Source organism: Necator americanus, chromosome X, assembly GCF_031761385.1.
Source record: "Necator americanus strain Aroian chromosome X, whole genome shotgun sequence".
NCBI lineage: Eukaryota > Metazoa > Nematoda > Chromadorea > Rhabditida > Ancylostomatidae > Necator > Necator americanus.
The window spans coordinates 9113781-9132854 of NC_087376.1; the positions used below are offsets into that span (position 1 = coordinate 9113781).

General features: G+C 41.7%; 3 protein-coding genes across 6 annotated transcripts; 2 read left to right on the forward strand and 1 right to left on the reverse strand.

The window, feature by feature from the left end:
- Positions 1–542: 542 nt before the first annotated feature.
- On the forward strand, positions 543–2728 carry RB195_021961 (uncharacterized protein; the record flags this gene model as incomplete). Of its 2 annotated transcripts, XM_064208915.1 has the most annotated exons (3): positions 543–675; positions 816–1606; positions 1667–2728. In XM_064208915.1, 3 exons carry the CDS (start codon positions 543–545, stop codon positions 2726–2728), a joined length of 1986 nt encoding a protein of 661 aa, XP_064064796.1. The 2 variants fall into 2 exon arrangements, with proteins under 2 accessions (XP_064064796.1, XP_064064797.1); XM_064208916.1 differs by lacking the exon at positions 1667–2728 and having other exon boundaries at positions 816–1612.
- Positions 2729–3392: 664 nt separating this feature from the next.
- Positions 3393–10452, reverse strand: RB195_021962 (uncharacterized protein; the record flags this gene model as incomplete). Of its 2 annotated transcripts, XM_064208917.1 has the most annotated exons (7): positions 3393–3424; positions 5114–5192; positions 5255–5306; positions 5362–5438; positions 5508–5581; positions 7484–7544; positions 10393–10452. In XM_064208917.1, the coding sequence occupies 7 exons, from the start codon at positions 10450–10452 to the stop codon at positions 3393–3395; spliced, it is 435 nt and encodes a 144-aa protein (XP_064064798.1). The 2 variants fall into 2 exon arrangements, with proteins under 2 accessions (XP_064064798.1, XP_064064799.1); XM_064208918.1 differs by lacking the exons at positions 3393–3424; positions 10393–10452 and adding an exon at positions 8690–8695 and having other exon boundaries at positions 5034–5192.
- A 5054-nt stretch (positions 10453–15506) lies between these two features.
- RB195_021963 (uncharacterized protein) lies at positions 15507–18870 on the forward strand (the record flags this gene model as incomplete). 2 transcript variants are annotated; one of them, XM_064208920.1, is made up of 5 exons in its annotated part: positions 15507–15539; positions 17824–17935; positions 17987–18129; positions 18654–18772; positions 18864–18870. In XM_064208920.1, the coding sequence occupies 5 exons, from the start codon at positions 15507–15509 to the stop codon at positions 18868–18870; spliced, it is 414 nt and encodes a 137-aa protein (XP_064064800.1). The 2 variants fall into 2 exon arrangements, with proteins under 2 accessions (XP_064064800.1, XP_064064801.1); XM_064208919.1 differs by lacking the exons at positions 18654–18772; positions 18864–18870 and adding an exon at positions 18184–18213 and having other exon boundaries at positions 17824–18129.
- Between the last annotated feature and the right edge of the window lie 204 nt (positions 18871–19074).

Below are 19074 nucleotides of genomic sequence, written 5' to 3' on the forward strand. Positions count from 1 at the left end.
TCATCTATGAGCTTCAAGTGCGATCAGAAAGAGTTACTGCAAGAAGCCCATTAATCAGCGACCAATGAAAATTGTTGGAAAATTTACTTGCAACAACTACACAACTAGAACAAAAAGGAGTATACCTAAATGGTTCCTATATTGTCCAAAGAGTCCTATCTAAATTCCGTCAGGATCTCCAAAGGAGGGTCCTGAAAGATCAAATAGAGAGTGACTACTCGGAACAGGAATGGTCTATGAGTAAGCTTCTATTTGATCTAGACAGAATAATAAGTGCAGAAGAGAAAATAAATGAGATGTTACATGCTAATGAGGTTTTTTGAGGTAGGGAAAAACCTAACATAGGGCAAAAAGGCTTCGAAAATACTCCCACTCGCTCCACAGCATGCATCTACTGTGATTCACCCAATCATAATTCGCTAAAGTGCCTTAAAATTAGCTCTATTCAAGCGCGTACCGACTTTCTGATAAGAAACAGAAGATGTCTCAATTGTACAAAGTCTAATCATTTTTTGAAACAATGCCTCAGTAAAGGATGTAGCATGTGCGAAGACAAGAAGCATCACTTTTCTATTTGTCCAAAACGGATAAGCAAGGACAATGCTACCGCACAACAAAAACGAGATGGCCCAGCTGGAATCCCACCCACCATTAAACGTGGGAAACAAGACAAAAGTAAAACTCCACAGCGGCAAAATTGCGCTGTGACTTCAGATACCCAAATTTTGCCTGAAGCGGATGACCGCGAGACACCATTGCTGTTGTATCAAATACAGAGCTCACTTCAAGGCAAAATAAAGTCCTCTTATTGACAGGACTTGCGAAAGTGCGAAATAAGAAGTCAGGAAACCTTCAAGATATTGAAATTCTTTTGGATACAGGAGCTGATAGGTCGTTTATTCACGGGCAACTGGCAGATGATTTAGAGTTGTCAATAACGAACAAAGTGGATTTATCAGTCTACACATTCGGAGATAAATCTCCAAAAAGGCAAAAGTATGACGTTACCCCTCTCCAAATTTGGGATGCTTTAGGAGATAGTCATACTTTCCACTTATGTAAAACCGATGTCATTACGGAAAAGGCTAAACAAGTTCAACTTACATCAGAAGACGTAGAGTACTTGCAGAAGAAAAACATTAAGTTGTCCAAAAAGGAACATACGTCTGTAAACCCTCAAGTATTACTAGGTTGCGATCAACTCTGGCCTCTATTGTCCACAACTAACCCTCAGCATATATTACCATCAGGTTTAATGGTGATCCCTTCTAAATTGGGATATCTGCTGAGCGGACGACAAGAACGAAGCAGCGAAAAAAAGTACTCACTGCGAAAAAGCGGGAACTTTCATAGTGCGAGAATAAGTGCCCTCGATGCAGAAGAAGTAGAAGAGTGGGACCGGTATTGGTCACTCGAATCTTCTGGCATTGAGGAGTATGCAGGAACAAAGTGTGAAGAAAAAGCGCAGATCAACGCCGAGATCATGCAGTATTTTAACAACACGATAGAGAAGCGCCATGACGGATACTATGTCCGCCTCCCTTTCAAGAAAAATTGCGACACATTGCCTACAAACAAGACGTTAGCATATCGCCGCCTTATCAGTGTTTGAAATATGCTTAAATCAAATGAAGACCTCCTTCATCAGTACCATAAGGTTTTCCAGGAGCAACTCGAAAAAGGTATCATTGAAGAGGTTCCTAATACAGGGGAAAACCCTTCTCGTCTGGTTCATTATTTACCCCATCAACCTGTGGTGACACCACAAAAGCAAACAACAAAGTTACGTGTTGTTTTTGATGCGTCATCCCACCTTAAGGGTTTTCCTTCGCTGAATGATGCGTTGCATCAGGGTCCCCTTATTCTGCCAGAACTATATGGAATACTATTGCGGTTTCGTATGAAACCTCACGTAGTTATATCTGATGTTGAAAAGGCATTTCTGCAGGTCCGGCTGCATGAACAGGACAGAGACGTAAAAAGATGTTTTTGGATAAAAGATACGGCTCTCCCACCTGAAAAAGACAATATTGTGACTTATCGGTTCACAAGAATTACATTCGGTTTAAACGTTTCTCCTTTTCTACTAGCGGCAACTATTCGATACCACCTAAATCATGAGCCTAAGGACCAAAAACTAGCATGCGAAATCGGCGAAAACTTATATGTGGATAGCCTTATATTAACAGGCGACAGCGAAGAGGAAATTTTGGAGAAATCCCTAACAACCCGTAAGGTATTTCTTCAAATGAACATGAACTTGCGTGAGTTTCTTGCAAATGACAGCAGGGTGCAGGAGAAATTCCCAAACGAAATCTGCGCAAGCAAAGCAACTCAGAAAGTTCTGGGAATCCCTTGGGATGCCAATAACGACACAATATCAATAAAGTGCAAGTTTATGGATACACCAAACATCACGAAAAGATCCATTGCTCGTCAAATTGCCTCCATATACGATCCTTTGGGGTGGTTAGTTCCATTGCTTATCCCGCATAAATGTTTCCAACAAAAGTTATGGCTAGAAGGCTATACGTGGGATCAAGAATTATCACCTCAGCTTTGCAAACAATGGGAAACGATGAGACAAAATGCCAATGACTTTCAAAAGACTTTGAAACGTGAGATATTAGTGCAGGCCCCTACCGACATGGCGGTCTTTGCCGATGCAAGCAACCATGCCATGGCTACATGTGCTTACATTGTCTCTGACCAACATCCTCATTACTAATGGCTAAATCAAAATTGCCTTCGATTAACTCGAAAATGACAATACCCAAACAAGAAATGAACGCACTGACTATGGCAGTGCGGCTGGCTCGTTCACTCTGCGAAGCTCTGCGAAATTTCATAAAATCCCTCAAGAACATATTTATTTTTCCTGATTCTCAAATTGTTCTCAGCTGGATTGATAAATCTCCAGTCAAGGACGATGGAGGAGTTCTAATCCGCAATAGGATAAAAGAAATCCAAAAAATCATCCGATCGATAAACGAAGTCGGTATCAATGTTTACTTTGGATACCTTCACACCAAAAACAACCCCGCAGATGCAGGAACTAGAGGTCTCTCAAAAGGTGAAATAGATAATCATGATTGGTGGACAAGGCCCAGTTTTCTTCGACAACCTACCTCTTCCTGGGAATCACCGTTATTCCGCATACTTGACCCTCTTGAACCCGTTCAGGAAACTGAAGAATCTTTCGCTTTCTCCACATTACACATGGAGGTTGAAAAAGATAATCAATTTCCATTATCCCGATACTCAACGCTCATTAAATCACAGCGGATCACTGCATGGGTTCTGCGTTTCATTCGTCGATGCATGAATGGCCTACCTTCAATGAGGATCGAAGCCGTTGCAAATCGCGTCCCTGAACTGCGTCAAACAACGAATTATGACCCTTTAACAGGACCAGAGATGCAATCTGCAAAACAAGCACTGATACGAAACCATCAATTATCAGTGCTCTCCGGCGACTATATTAAATCTATGAGCAAGACTCTGAAATTATTCCAAGACAACGATGGAATTTGGCGTGCCAGAGGACGGCTCGGCAAATCATCATTAAGCGACAGTGCGAAATTTCCCATTTTTATTGGCCCAAAAAGCGAACTTGCCTCAAAAATTACCAACCATGCTCACGGAAAATACCATCGCGGAGTCGTACACACCATGTCCACAGTGCGGGAGACATTTTGCATCCCCAAGTTACGCCAGCAGGTTAGAACAGTTGTTATGTGCTGTATAAGATGCAAGCGTTTTAATGGGTTTCCATATACCTACCCTGAAATGTCAGACGTGCCGGCTCAAGGAATACAAAAAACACGCCCATTCGAAAACATCGGCCTTGACTTTTTTGACCTTCCACAAACAAGAGAAGGAGACTCCTTCAAAAAAAGCTTATGGCTGTATCTTTACTTGCGCCGTTACACGAATGATTCATCTAGAAGTTTTGCGAAGTATGAGTGCAGAAGATTTCTTGAATGCGCTTAGGCGATTTTTTGCGCGTCGAGGCAAAGTCTAGCCTAATTATCTGCGACAATGCGCCTACATTTTCTCTAAGCGCCGAAATCTTGGGTAGTGTGATTAAAGATAGCTCATTAAACGACCTTCTAAGTAACAATACTATCGAGTGGAAGAACATAACTCCATACGCGCCGTGGCAAGGAAGTATCGCGGAAGAACGCGATTCAAATATTTTGCTCACGTTCCCAAAACATCCTGCCATTACTGGGAAGATAAAGCATATCTCAGAGAAATATCAACGCAGATGTTTTGGGAACCTCGCCCAGCACAGTATAAAAGAGAACGACAAATGCGCAAATGCGAATTACGACGCTGCGAAGATTTTATTTCTTTCTTCTTTTGCGATCGTTTTCTTATTGTATTCATTTTGTGAACAATCATTTAATATTCTTTCTTATCGCTATAATTTCATTTATTATGTTTCACCTTATAACATTATTATTTTTAGTTGCGAATGAAATTCATACTTTTGCGATTGATAAAAATATGTTATTTACGGCGAATGTTTGTTATTTTGGATGTTGCACCCATTGTTGATTCCTAAAGTTTTAAATAAAGGTTTAATTACCCAAGTTTGAGATTACAAGCCCGCGTGGCACAAGTTCGGTTTCGGTTGCTAGTTGCAGTGCAGGGATAGCAAGCCCCTGCCATTTTATGGTGCATCGGCCGGGATTAGATTGGTTGCGTTGATTAACACACACAAAACACACACACACTTTAATGCCGATACGAACACCTACTCCTTTCTAGTGCATCCAGAAACCCGAAAAAAAAAACAGTTACATTGCATAAAAGGATAAAGATGAAAGAAAAAGTGCTGGCGACAATCAATCCTTCGACATGCAAAAGCCTGTTCGAGTTCAAGTCAGAATCCATTGGTCTTCGGCGGAGTATTCGGCGCGTATTCCCCGATGTGTCAAGCCAGTATTTTTACTCTCCCAAACAAGTCTTGTCATATCATTTCGCTAGATTTCTGTTGTTGAACGTTAATATACTTAAGTCAATAGTTAAACAATTAAAGTTAGCTGATTACCACGTGCATTCATGAGATTCCACAACAAAGTTACTATGAGATAACAATACATGCCTTCCTCCTTCACATTTGAAGGGCCAACAACGGGGGTGTCATCGGAAGCCCCATCATCAAAAATATCGTTAGAAGAATCCTACAATATACGAAATATTTTGAACACGAGTAGTCATCGGAAAATGAAAGTAGCTATTGTACCTGGAACCCAGCACTTAACTTCGATGATGCCCTTTCATCGTCTTTTTCGGCGCTGCAAGTTTCTTTTTGACGACCATATAAATCCAACGTAAAGGAGATGTACCAACTTCTTGCGTTTCCGTCTTTGCTGCGGCGAACCACTTTTCTCTGATCTTTCGAATTCCTCTATCAAGCTATCGCAAAACTAGGATTAGTTCCACTTCAGTTGGTAAATGGGTGTTTGTATTCGTATTTGTCTTCCAGAAAGACTTACACACTGTTTAGCAGGTTCCCATGTGCAGTCATTAACTCCGTATCCTTCCCATTTGATTAAATATTCCACCTCTCCTGCAAAAGTAAGAATGAGCAAAAAAAAGAGTAAGATAATAACCTCGACCATGTGAAATTGAATGGGCAATAGGGATGGAAGTCTCATTGAAATTAAATCGCGAACAGATCTTCCATCATGAAATGACCATAAGAATGTGAGTATATGAATATGAATTTGAACATTGAGTTCAAAAAATCAATAGGAAGAGCACTCAGTGATATTTATTAATATGGCATCACCAGTGAACTCAGTTGAGAGGTTTCTTCTTGAATATACTTGAACAAAAGAACAAAACTAAGCACTAGAATCCTACTGAGATTTTCTAATGCAATCAGGAACGCTAGTAATTTACTGGATATCCAAAGAATTAATGTGGACAATTGTTTTGCAGCAGAACAGTAAACTGAGAATGTGGATTACTGCAAAAGTTCAAATACAAAATCCCAAAGATGTATAGGTGTTTCTGCAGAAGTGGTACAAATGAATCCACTTTCACCAGAAAACATATGCAACCATATGCATATGCAAGAGGGTGGCTTTTCTCGAGAAAATGTGAATATCTGTCGCTCGTTGTTACTTGCATCCTACACGTCAATCACTCCTACAAGCACAAAATAGAATATGATTGTTATTCCGTTGTATCTCTGTTATTGAGTACCTAAGATGCAAATGATAAATAAAGCAGAAAGTGTCTGGTGTTAATCAACCCGCTTAGGATGCGCCACCAAGATAGTTTCAATTCAGAATCGTTTAAGGTTTACGAACGTGTAACTGGTATATGGGGATGGGTGCAGTGTAGCGGTTAGAGGTTCCGCTTCCTGCACGATCGATCGGAGGTTCGAATCCGCCCCAGTGCTCACTAAGCCTTTCATCCCTCCGGGGTCGATGAATTGGTACCAGACTTGTCTGGGAGGATAAAAACACTAACTTGACACATCGGCTAGCCACCGCAAGTCATTGTAGAGGCCAGTTACACGTTCGCAAACCTCAGACGATTCTGAATTGAAGTGAACGTGGGGCGCATCCCAAGCGGATTGATTAACGCCAGAAACTTTATCCTTTATCCTTAACTTAACCGGTATATGCTGTGACTTGCTATGGCTAGCTGACGTGTCAAGTCAGTGTTTTTATCTTCCCAGTAAAGTCTGGTATCAAATTATCGCAATCGGAGAGACAATAAACACATTAGGCGACAATAGCCTAAGCCATTTGAATCCCCCTTCAAACTGTTCAAACGCACGGTTCCTAATTGGAAAGTTGTCTCAGCGTGAGTAGAATAGCTGTGTACGTTGGTATGATTAGGGAAGCTATAGTATCAAAACTAAATGAAGCACGGTGCAGTTCCGTAAGCGACTGCGCTCGAAGCGGCGCGGTTAGGATCGAGAGAGGACCCTTTACTAGCACCACTCACCGCTGCAATTTGAGAAAGTCCCACCACGATTCCAACGCTTGTCAACCGTGCCGCTTCGAGCGTAGCAACTCACGCAACGTGCTTCATGCCGCTTGGACCAGACTATATACACCAAAAATGTGCAATACTTGGAGCACCGGTCTTAAACAAGTTTTCGAATTGCAACAAAACAGAAGGAAAAGAAGGTCCTCAACTTCCAGGCTTCAGGATGTACGGAAAATTAAATAACTGGAATGAAGACAACAACAGCTAATGAAGAAATAGGAGCGTAATCAATGTTATATTTCTCGATGGTAGCCTTAAGCTATGAAAACTGTTAATATAGGAGTGAACTCAAAAGTAGGGTAAATAGTACTACCTATCACGAATCTCAAAGAAACTATACGTGAAGTTCTAAATCGAATAATTGGGGCATTTACAACTTCTGAATGTAACATGTTCAAAAATTTATTAAAATAAGCAGTACGGCTGAATCCCCAGCATAGAGAAGAGTACCACTAATACTCACCACTGCGTATTCGTTTTCCAAGGATCTTCTCCACAATAAACTCTCCTGGTCTCAGTTTCACCTAAATATGTAGGCAATGAAGTTCCTTACAGACGAGTCGAAGAATCTTAATGTCTGGTGGAAGAACCACTGGATCAGGGTTGACACTGATGGGATCATTTTCAACTGATACCAGCGTACTTCAATATAAACAACCGTAGTCTAGTTGACGATCACAACGTGTTTGTTGCATCTTTACCTTTCCATGCTTGATGCGCACCTCCTTTCTACCTTTGCTCTGTCTAAATCGAATGCACACCCCTTCCGTTCAATTGCATACAGATGTCACATCTATAGATCTGTCAAAACTACCCTCAACAATTATCAATTCCTCTACTCGCATGAGCACATACACACTATACTTAGCGAGGCCATGGGAAGAGCAACTGGTTATAAAGGTGTTAGAAAGTGTAGCAATTTGTGCGTAACTTCTTATACCATGATGAGTAAAAGAAAAGTCCTTTGACTGTACATTGAACTGTACACTTCGTATATACAGCGTGCAAGAAAGTTGTGCCTCGGAGCAAAATCTTCCTCTCTCTTGTTTACACAAGCTCACTTGTTGTTTCTAATGCTGGTGAACTAGCGAGTTGATAAGAAACGAGGAAACTACAGTCGGTGTCAAAAGCGTTCAAGCAGGCTAAAGCAACCCGTTCGCAGCAAATGCAGACACGAGTGGCACCCTCGCGGAAGCGTTGCGTTCACACTGTTAGCATGTTCAATCCCCAATGCATGATTTCAAACGCAGATTAGCTGCGTATTCTATGCACCTTACTTGCAGCATTTACTTCTATTATAGCAATTTGGTTTTGATGTCAGAATGAAATACTACATGAGACCAAGGAGAATCTTGAGCCACAAGAAGCAGTCTTTTCGTTAGGACATTGGACAGAGTTTTTAACGACTTAGCTCTTCCCAACCAAAAGGTGAAACAGCTGTCCCTTTGTAAGGAGTGACACTGATTAAAAGGAGACTGCCTGGGGATCCATATGCAACTTCCAATCAAAGCACAAGGTGAACAGATCACACTTTTATCTCTCTTTCTCTCTTCCTCTCTCTCTATCTCTCTCTCACTCTCTCTAGAAGGGAATCCGCCTCTCCTAGATAGACGAAGTGAGCACACTAAGTAACTTGGAAAACGAAGAGTGGACCGCACAGAAAACTAACCTTCATAATGAGCTCGTCGCCAAGGCCACAGGAACAGTCGCGTGAAATTCACCTAGAATAAGCACTTGAAACGATGGTAGTAAGACAAAAGAAAACAACAGCTAAACATGAACGTGGGAAACAACGAACATTCTCTCAAGAATAGACACCACTCGTTCTACTAGACTATTGCTGTGTCGTGCGCGCAACCAGCTTCACCGAAGAGCTCCCTTCAGGATGGATCATCCAAAAAACAAAAAAGGAAAAAGAAGTGACTCAAAACTCACACCTTAGGCCACCAAAACCGTACCCTGAGGTGAGGTGAGTCATCTGGCGCAGTTTAACAACTCTGGGTGCGCCAGCCGGCCATAAAGTGACAGAGATCTACAGCTATATCAAGCGTCGCATACAGATCTAATACCAGCGGATGAAAGGCTCGATTGACTTTGGACACTATCGGAGCACTGACTGCACAAACGTTGACTTGTTACCCATCGGTGGCCATATTTCTTTGTGTGCATGATTGCATGTGTTTTTTTGTGTATTTATTTTCTGAGCCAAGGTCGCAGCACTATTATCTTGCTTAAAGGCGACATACCACAAATCTGACGTGGTGAGGGAATCCGCGGGGAAAGCTGGAGATGGGATCGTAGATTGCGGGATCAGGGGTAGCTTCGCTCATCGCTCCCTAATCGTACAAAAAAAAACGGTGTGGGAATCACCTTATACCCTACGAGGAACGAGAGAACGACCATCTATGTATACGTTCTGCCCTATATATTTTCTTGAATAGGCAGCCGAGGAGAACTCACTGGCTTTCGACCGCTGCGCAGCTGCATGCTGCGCGTGTATAATGGAGGCGCGTTGCAACTGAAATCCTCTTGAAAAACGGAGTCTTCGACGCCGTTTTTTGCAGCGATCAGTGAGAGAAGAGCGGAACCATCCCTGAACCTCAATCTACGACCCCATCTCCTGCTTGTTTAGCGTCCATGTTCTCCGTGTTTAGCTTCCTTCACTGCGTCAGATGCCTTTAAATTCCCAATGCAACACATGGCGTAAGCGAATTTTCTGACTCTCCAGCAAAAAAAAAAAAAAAAAAAACTTAACGTGAACAACACTGGATTGCTCTCTAAAGACAATCCGAAGTTCTTCCCGCGTAGCGACAACAAAAATCCCTTGTTTGGGTGACCCGTTATATGCGTAAACAATAACAGTAGGAACAATGTATCTAGGCGAAAGTTAGGTATCTCTCAACCTAATATCCATATATATATATATATATATATATATATATATATATATATATATATATATATATATATGCGTCAAGTTGTTAGAATTCACAAGGCGAAATCCCACATTCCACACTGCATTACGCAGAGTGCGACTAAATCTCGATCGTTTCAGCAAACAGCAAAAAAAATGTCTTGTAGATATTTCACAAAAAGGAAAGAATCAGCAAACCTATAGAACTGAGAACGCAAATAGATTGTCGCCTATGTATAGTCAGGTCAAAACGACAGCAACTACGGGGCAGTTGCGTAAGCGGCTACGCTCCAAGTACGCGTTGGAGATAGCGTTTGGAGCGCTCGGAATCGCCATGGGGCCGTGGCGAACTGGAGCAATGAAAAGGGCTAGCATGGGTCCCCACCCGATGCTAACCGCTACGTTCCACTGCACCGCTTCAACTGCAGCTGCTTTCGCAACTGCAGCGTGCCTCATACCGTTTTTACGCAACTATAGTATGGCCATACCAAGCGTACGTCGATGAGTTCGTCTTTCATGTAAACTAAAATAGTCACACCATTTCTGAGACACCAATATTCCTAGAGCTATTGGATAAAGCGGATCCGCAATGATACATCGAGCCAGGTAGCAAAGATCATTTCAGAAACATCTTTCCCAATAAATATTAGATTCCCGGAAGAACAGAAAAACGCAAAAATCCTGACTTGATATGATTGCGATATTTCGCCAAGCTCTCGGTTCTGATCTTGCAAAAAGGTCCGGATTTAGAATTGTCGGAAGCGTTTCTGTTTTAATTGAGCTTCGAAATGACTGCTAATAGTTTGGCAGATTCCACAAAAGAATCCAATCTTCTTTCAAATACCATTATTTTGGCAGCAGGGTTCGTATTTGTGAATAATCTGAGAGCTTCAGAAGATCTATCCTTGCACAGTGGAACTGCATGGATCCAAAATTAAAAGAAAGCAAATTCTAGTCGCTGCAGGATGCTTTTGAAGCGCTTTTTAGCCACAAAAATGAAAAAAGAATCTATACATATAAAGCAAACCAATAGTTACAAATACGTTTTTCGTAGTGAAAGTGTTCTATAGTTTCAGAATCTAGGCGGTACGTCAGACGTCGATCTTACTTTTACTGCTTCACTAACTCCTTTCCATTCATGTCCGAGAAAGAGCCTCAACATTCATTATAATAGCATTCTCTAATTCTTCTAGTAGAAGATTCTGTAATCTGCGCTAGATGACTCCATGATACGTAATAGGGTCAAAACGACAATGGTGCAATGGAGCGTAGCGGTTCGAATCGAGGGAGGACCCTTTGCTAGCACTAGTTTAAGTTTTGAGTCTTTTTTAAGTTTTAATCTTTTAAAGTCTTTTTTAAAGTTTCGCTTACAAAAGATCCGCTTTTGCTTACGCAACTGCACCGTGCTACATGTCATGTCAGCATAACCCACGGAAAGTGAAGGACGTACGAACGAAAACGACAAGATTAAAACAACTGAGCAATATAGATATGAACTTATAATCGAAGTGAATTCACTATGCTAAAATCCCTAAGGATGGTACAAATCCTTAGAATTACAGCCATGCTTACAATACATTCCGTCAACTGCAATCTGTCTGGAGAATTCCTGCCACAGTTTTCTCATGCTAAGGAATTCATAAGAGTACAAATAGAGTACAGCGCCCCATCCCCGGTCATTACTTCGTTCCTAGTATAATCGACATCAGAGCACTGAAAGTGAAGAGTGTAGAGAACACTATCCATTAACATGAGAACTACGGTTAACCAGAAATGTGCAATATCAAACAGCAGCTACCATTTAGAAGGTAATACATACACGAGCAAACCTTTTGGGCCAGAATTCATCTCGTACCGAGTGGTCGGTCCCACCACACTTGCGACCATTCTGTGGTTAGCGGCAGGACCCTCATCATAACTTGACCTGTGTTTCTATGAATTCTACTCCAATTCTTGCGCTATTTCTGTTTTCCTCAGAGACTGCAGGAATCCAGTCGAAAATACAGCGTGGCGTTCGTCCAAACTTTGTATTTCTATGAATCAGCACGAGACAGTGGTCGATGTATGGTGGAATTCAGGCTGCAAAGTGCTCTCAATTTCTCAGTTTGTGAATTTAATGCGTGCAGCAGATGAAATCCGGCGGAAGATTCCTTGGGCTGTAGGGAACTCATCGACTTTACAAATTTCTGTCATGTGCAATGACAAAATCAGACTCATATGAAGCAAGGCAGAGACCGTTGTGTAGTGTCGGTGCCAAGAACCTTGATATGAATGTAGGGATCTAGAAAGTAAATGAAAAGTCCAATCGATTACCTGTGTTTAGGATTTTAAACAATCAATTTTGTAGTAGATATATTTCGTACAGCCGTCACTCTCTTACTACTAAGTAGTGAGCCACATCGTCGCCTTTTCTCCTCCATTGGTTGGCCTGATTTTATCATAAATTTCTGGTACTCCGTTTTTCCTTCGTTTTTATTCGCAAACAGGTGTTTACTGATTGAAGTGGTTGATGCCGCTTATGGACTACACAGTATCGAAAGGAGAAATATCCTGCGTAGATCAATTTACTTTTCATTGTCTGGTTTTCCCAAAGTCTTGAAAGAAATCTTCGATTTTTGTAAGCATATGCTTAGTAAAGTTTTGTCAATGAAATTTAATAAAATACTTTAGCTCTTAATCTTAGCAAATTCTTCCCAATTTCCTCATCATGCTTTTGGTTCCAAGCAACACAAAAAACACACACACACACAGATAAAAAGGATAAAGTCACTGGTGTATCAATCCACTTGGGATGCGCCAACGCGTCTTACTGCAGCTCGTAAACGTTGAGTTTTTGGAACGCGTGTTGGCCTATACAATGACTTGCGGGGGCCAGGCGATGATCAAGTCAGTGTTTTTATCCTCCCAGAAAAGTCTGGGACCAAATTATCGACACCAGAGCGATGAAAGGCTTGGTTGGTACTAGGGCGGTTTGGCTGCAGCGGACCTCTAACAGACTGCTCCGCACTCGCCCCTTACACTCAAAAATATAAAGTGAAAATTACAGAAATTGACGATATTTGCATGCATGATTCATTGACTTGACGTATCAAAACTCGAGGAGAACGGTGATCTCGTCCTGAATATCGCGGATTATCAACTTATATTTGTCTCTCATGTACACCTGAAGGAGATGTGAGAGAAGTGACATTCGTTTAGGTGCTTTCGCCGCTTCCTCACTGACCCCACAAAACCCTGAATTTTCCGGAGGAGGATTTAAAGGCATCAGCCCACGAATCTGGAGTGGTACGGATTTCCAGTGGAGTATTCGTATACGGTACTGTGGATTATGGGGAGGAGGGTGATTCCGTTCATTTCGTCCTAATTGCCGTAGAAAACGACCCGGAAGATACGGCTTCGAGCGTTCCGGCGCACTATTTTTCACAAGGATTTCGACTGGAACGCGCCAGCTCTGTGCGGCGCCTACTATCCGTCTACTATGCGGTATACGAATATTCCACCTGAAATCCGCACCGCCTCAGATTCGTGGTATGTTGCCTTCAAAAGGAAGTAAGATTTAACAAAGGGAGCTACAATAGAAAGCCGTCTCAAAAAACACTTTGTTATTGAAAGAGAATGTCGTAAATAGAAGCAAGCAGTTTGCAGCTGAATACTCATCTGTTAGCACGAATTAGTTTGAAAAGACCGCAAAAGTTATTACACTCTGAAATATCAATGAATTAAGCCAGAAAAGCAACTGAAGAAAGATGAGGCGGCCATTTTTGCTTCTGCTCCTGCTTTTGCTTTTTTCCTCTTCTGCATTCGAGTAAGGATTTGATACCACGGTCTCTTGGCCTCAGTGGGAAGATGTTATCTGACGCAGTCCAAATAATCTTCAGCGAAACTTCACAGGTGAAAAAGGCAATGAGGTACTTTTTTGAATTAGACCATAGTTCTTAATCTAAACAAATTCTTCCATATATATAGCGAAAGTCACGAAAATGAAAACCACGGTCTCTAGAATTGAGATTTAGTTCTGTTGCGAGAAATCTACTTCTATACAAACGTTATGTAAGTCTACTGTATTAGCGCCCGAGTATTCGACATCCTCAGTAACCGAATTTCAAATTTCTTTTCGACTAGCGCAAATTTTAGCTATACTCGGCCACTCTTTTTGCTTCATCCTAATAAAAATGAAGGAAAAACCAATCGAAGAGCAATGTAGCAATCTTATTGTACTTCCGACTGTAGTCTTAAAGGCAGCATACCGCGAATCTGACGTGGTGAAGGAATCCGCTGAAAAAGTTAGACAGTTTTCTGTACGGCGGTATCCGGAGTGGTTCCGCTCATCTCTCCCAAACCGTAGCGTAAAAAACAGCGTGGTAACACCTTTAGTCGTATGAGGTACGCTAGAACGCACCTCTGTGCACACTTCCCAGTCCCTTTAGCAGCCGGTTCATTGGTTTTACTTGAACAGACTGGTGAGAACATATCGTTGATCTTTGAACGAACTAAGTCTCTATTGTAGAGAAGAATGGGAAAATGTAAGACTTGCGGAAAAAAGGTGCGGTTAAAGTACCGAAGCCAAAAAAGGAATACATTACTTAATAATATTTTCAGTTTTTGGAAATTACTGATGTTGGTGTTAGTACCAGAGTTACAATGTTTATGTCCTAAAAATTCTCCAGTATCCACCAGTTCAAATCATATTCTAGAATATTCTGATATTCTTGGAGTGCTGACGAAATTTTAGAAACTGAGCATTAATTTTCTTGTTGCATCCAACTGCTATAAATGGCCCACGAGTGATGGTAACGTTTTCGTTAGGTGTGTTACGACATAGACATTTCTGGTCAGAATCCGCAGGCTGAGTGACCATGCAAGGACGATGTGGATGTGGAAGTCGTAGGGGCCTGTTATTTCTATTATTCAGGGAAACACGGAGTCTCTGTAGGTCGATTGTACTGATGTACGAGTCGAGAAACCAAACTCTTACTTAGTTTTCAAGGATTTTCCAGATTATTCCTGCGAAATTCCTATCCATCATTTGGTTTTCATGGGTGGTTCTCATAACTCTGCCAATGACTTAGGAAACTACTTGTATATGGGGTAAAAACGTCTATACAGCATACAAATCAGCCAACTAAATTGCCTGGTGCTGAATGTGTACACACGACCGTAGCTCGTTATTAGGATGCAGTCTTTCCTCCACTGATATCCGGAGTTCGAGCATGCAGAATCACGAAGTTCCTAGATTTTTTGGTTCTGGAGGGGCATAGGACCTACTCCGATGGTTTGCTTCCATATTTTTTTTTTCTGATTTATGTGACATTATGCTCTAGTGAAGTAAACCTTGGTACCTACGACCTGCAAATACTCTGAGAAATCTCTTGAGAGCGCCACAAAAAAACAAGAGATCACTCACAGAAGCGAGTAGACAAGGCAAACATAATTCTCAAAGATTCTCTGTATTCTTCTTCGAGTGATCAAGAGCGAGATAGTCATATCCTTATTGGATTATTTTAAAGCAAAATTCTTGCTGCAGCTGTGCCACGGGAAAAGAAAGTTTGGATTATTTGATGTATCAATCAGCATGGGATGCGCCGATGCATTCGACTGCCATTTGGTGAGGTTCTACGAAAGCGTGTTGGCCTGTACATACAACGACTTCCATGGAACAATCTATGTATCAAGTCAGTGTTTTTATCCTTCGACGTAACTCTGGTCCCAATATCGTGGATACGGAAAAGTAGCATCAGTAATTGATTAGATTAGGGAGGGTTAGGCAGCGCTGCGTAGTAGCAGTTAGTTCCCATATACAATAACGTAGCTCTTTCTTCACCTCTATACTAAGGTCTTCATTGTCTTGGATCCCCATAAGTGTCCTCGTCAAAGATGGTGTTAACCAAATTTTTTGGAAAATGATTAATCTGGATACTAGCACCGGTTTTGACACGCATGTCGTTCAAAAACTCCCACATGTACCGAGGTTTTCATCACCGACACTGTGCTATCTGAGACACTGCTCTTCGGGAAATTCTCTCCTCACTTTTCCTCTATGCAGTGACCTTGAAGGAACCTTGAGTGAACATCCCACATTTCCAAATCCAAGAAGATCAAGGGAGGATGAACTCTCCTTTCACCGAAACGAAGGGTGCAATAGGAAGTCTACAGCGTTCAAGGGACACGTGTACACAATCGTCTTTTAGAATATCGTGATTCAAACTGTTATTAGACGAAACAAGCAACTGTTATTAGAATTTATATAGCAGCCACTGCATGCCATTCTCCATTTCTGCAACATGTCGTTTTGTGTTCGAGTGAATCACTAGAAGTCAGCTGACCTGTATAGCTGAATCGTGTTGGTCATAGACATAATGCTCTTATAAAAACAATAGATGTTTTGAGGATAAAAATGCCTTTGTTCCAGCTATGTGCCCTATCACACTATGATTTCCGCGGGAACCGCCGAAGTTAACAAATAAGTATGTTCTCACGTTTATATAGTATTCCCCTCATTCTCTGTACGACCTTGTCGTGGAAAAGAGGCTATAGTTGCTGTAGTTGGTGTGGGTGGGTGTAGCCCAGTCGGTGAGGAGTTCCGCTTCCTGCACGATCGAGGTTCGAATCCGCCCTAGTGCTCACCAAGCCTTTCATCCCTCCGGGGTCAATAAACTGGTACCAGACTTGTCTGGGAGGATAAAAACACTGCCCTGAAACATCAGCTAGCCCCCGCAAGTCATTGTATGGGCGGATCACACGTTCGTAAACCTCAAACGATTTTGAATTGAAGTGAACGCGTTGCGCATCCAAAGCGGATTGATTGACGCGACACACTTTACCCTTTATCCTTACCACAACACTTGTTTTTTATGGACCGCCGTACTAAATTAACTGTAGAAATTCACCCTGCCCACCTAGGAGTCAGGTTGATAGACATTCTCCAGTGATATCCTCTTTTTTCAGAGAATGTTAAAATACTTTTTATCAGCTGTTAGGATTCTGCGACATTCAAGTCTTGGGTAAATTTGTTTGTCAAAATTCAAGCACAGCAAGAGCACCAACAACAACGTGCAGAGCGAATCTCCTTTCGCTTTAGAAAAAGTTGACAATTCTACTGTAACCGTTGTTCCGCGGTAGGTTGGTGGTAACATGTACGATATGCTATTACAGTAGATATGACTTTTTTGAATTTAATTTATTTTGAGGGACGGAGGAAGAGGTATTTATTTTAATGCTTTACTTCGTAACACGAAGAGATATCGGAGTCAAAATCGACAAGGAGAAAACGACAAGAATACATGTCGGCAGTGAGACGGGGAAAACTTTACAAAGATGAATTTCTCAAAACTCATCTTTTTCGCGTGTATTCCGTAGAAGCCACTGTTCTTGTAGATCTCAAGTGACTTTGTTGTTCATAACACGCATGAGTATGTCGTCGCTCGGATCGATGAAGGGTTGAGTGCTTGCACCAGTCCATCCGCTGAAAAACCATCCGCAGTGCAAGTTCCTGCAGGTTATTAGGGTAAAGATAGTTGCAAGAAGATGATTTTCAGCAGAGAACTTTTCTGCATGAAAGACTAACCTTTTGTTGATTTATAGAGGTGCCGATGGAAGGATGAAGGATCTAGTGTATATCAATCCGCTGGGAACGCGCTTGTCTTGCCTATACATTGACCTGTGGGAGCTAGCCCATATATCAGGTCAGTGTTTTTATCCTCCCAGACAAGTCTGGTACCAATTTATCGACCCCGGAGGAATGGAAGGCTTGATGAACAGTAGGGCGGATTCGAACCTCCGATCGATCGTACACGCTGCGGAACCTCTAACCGCTATACTACACCCGTCCATTTTGATCCTTTAGGATTCCCGATTCTGCTTTTGATTTCAGCTCGCAGCTTTTTCTCCAGAATTTATGGGTAAAAGGATACGACTGGGACCAACCACTTTCCAACACAGAGACAATTCAGTGGCAAAACACATGCGACAAAAGCACGGAGTTTTCGAAGAGCATACCTCGACGTATGGCTGGTTTAAAAGGGGAACAAAAATTTGAACTCTGCACTTTTACAGACGCTCCTTCGCACGCGTTCGCAGCATGTAATTATGTAAGATGCGTTGATAAAAGTACGATCAACTCTCACTTACTTGTGCATGCTCTTGCTGAAGATCGAGTAGCTTGGACAGAGCCATGCTCAAAACCAATACCAACACAGGTACTAATACTAATACTAATACTATTACTAATACTTGATCTACCCACATTATAGGTTTTGGAAGTCGGGAAGTGGGAAAATTAGGGCACTACACTTTAAAACACTCAAAACGTCTTCATAGTCTTCTTCAAACGCTGCGCCACGCAAAAGATCGCAGGGAAACGAAAACACCATTAAGGGCCACCTCAAGGCTTTGTAACATCGCTTTACAACTGTTTGTTAGGTTGTTTACGAGTAAGCACCTATCAATTTCCCAAGTCACAAAACAAATATTATGAAAGGCAAGAATGTGTCACGGTAAGGTCTCCGAAGCCTATGCAGTGCACTGAACAAATGTGCAAATCGACTGCAGTTCAAGTCATACTAATCTGAAGCGCTTTAGTATTCATTGAATTGTATAGCACTTCAAACTTTCACCAAACTCTAGGAAACATGGATTTTTGACCTGAACATGTAGCTGAGTCAAAAAAAGTCTGGTGAGGGCTGTAGTGCATGGAGGCACCTCGATGCTTCCAGGTCTATAGGTTAGACCGATGGTGCAAACGGACAACTTTAATTTTCGATTCGTATGCTTGACGTGGATGATCATTGAACTCCTATTACTGAGTTCAAAAAATATCAAAGCATCATACATTGCCACGCGGTTCGTTTCTTTGATTGCTGTGTTTTCTCGACAGATTCGTACTGACATTCTTTGGAGAACCATATGACGTGCAAATTTTTACTGATCTTAGGTCTTGAGCATGGAAAACATCACTACTCATTTCTTCTTCGGATTGTCTGAACCAAAACTCGTTCAACTTCCTTGGTATCCAACGATTGTACACCCATACAGCGTATGTTAGCATACACCTTACAAAATGCAGTATTAACTGTGGTTGTTTCAAAGAAGAGTTGATGATAAACGCCACAGCTTGGCCTTCCAATCGATGAGTGTTCTAGGGG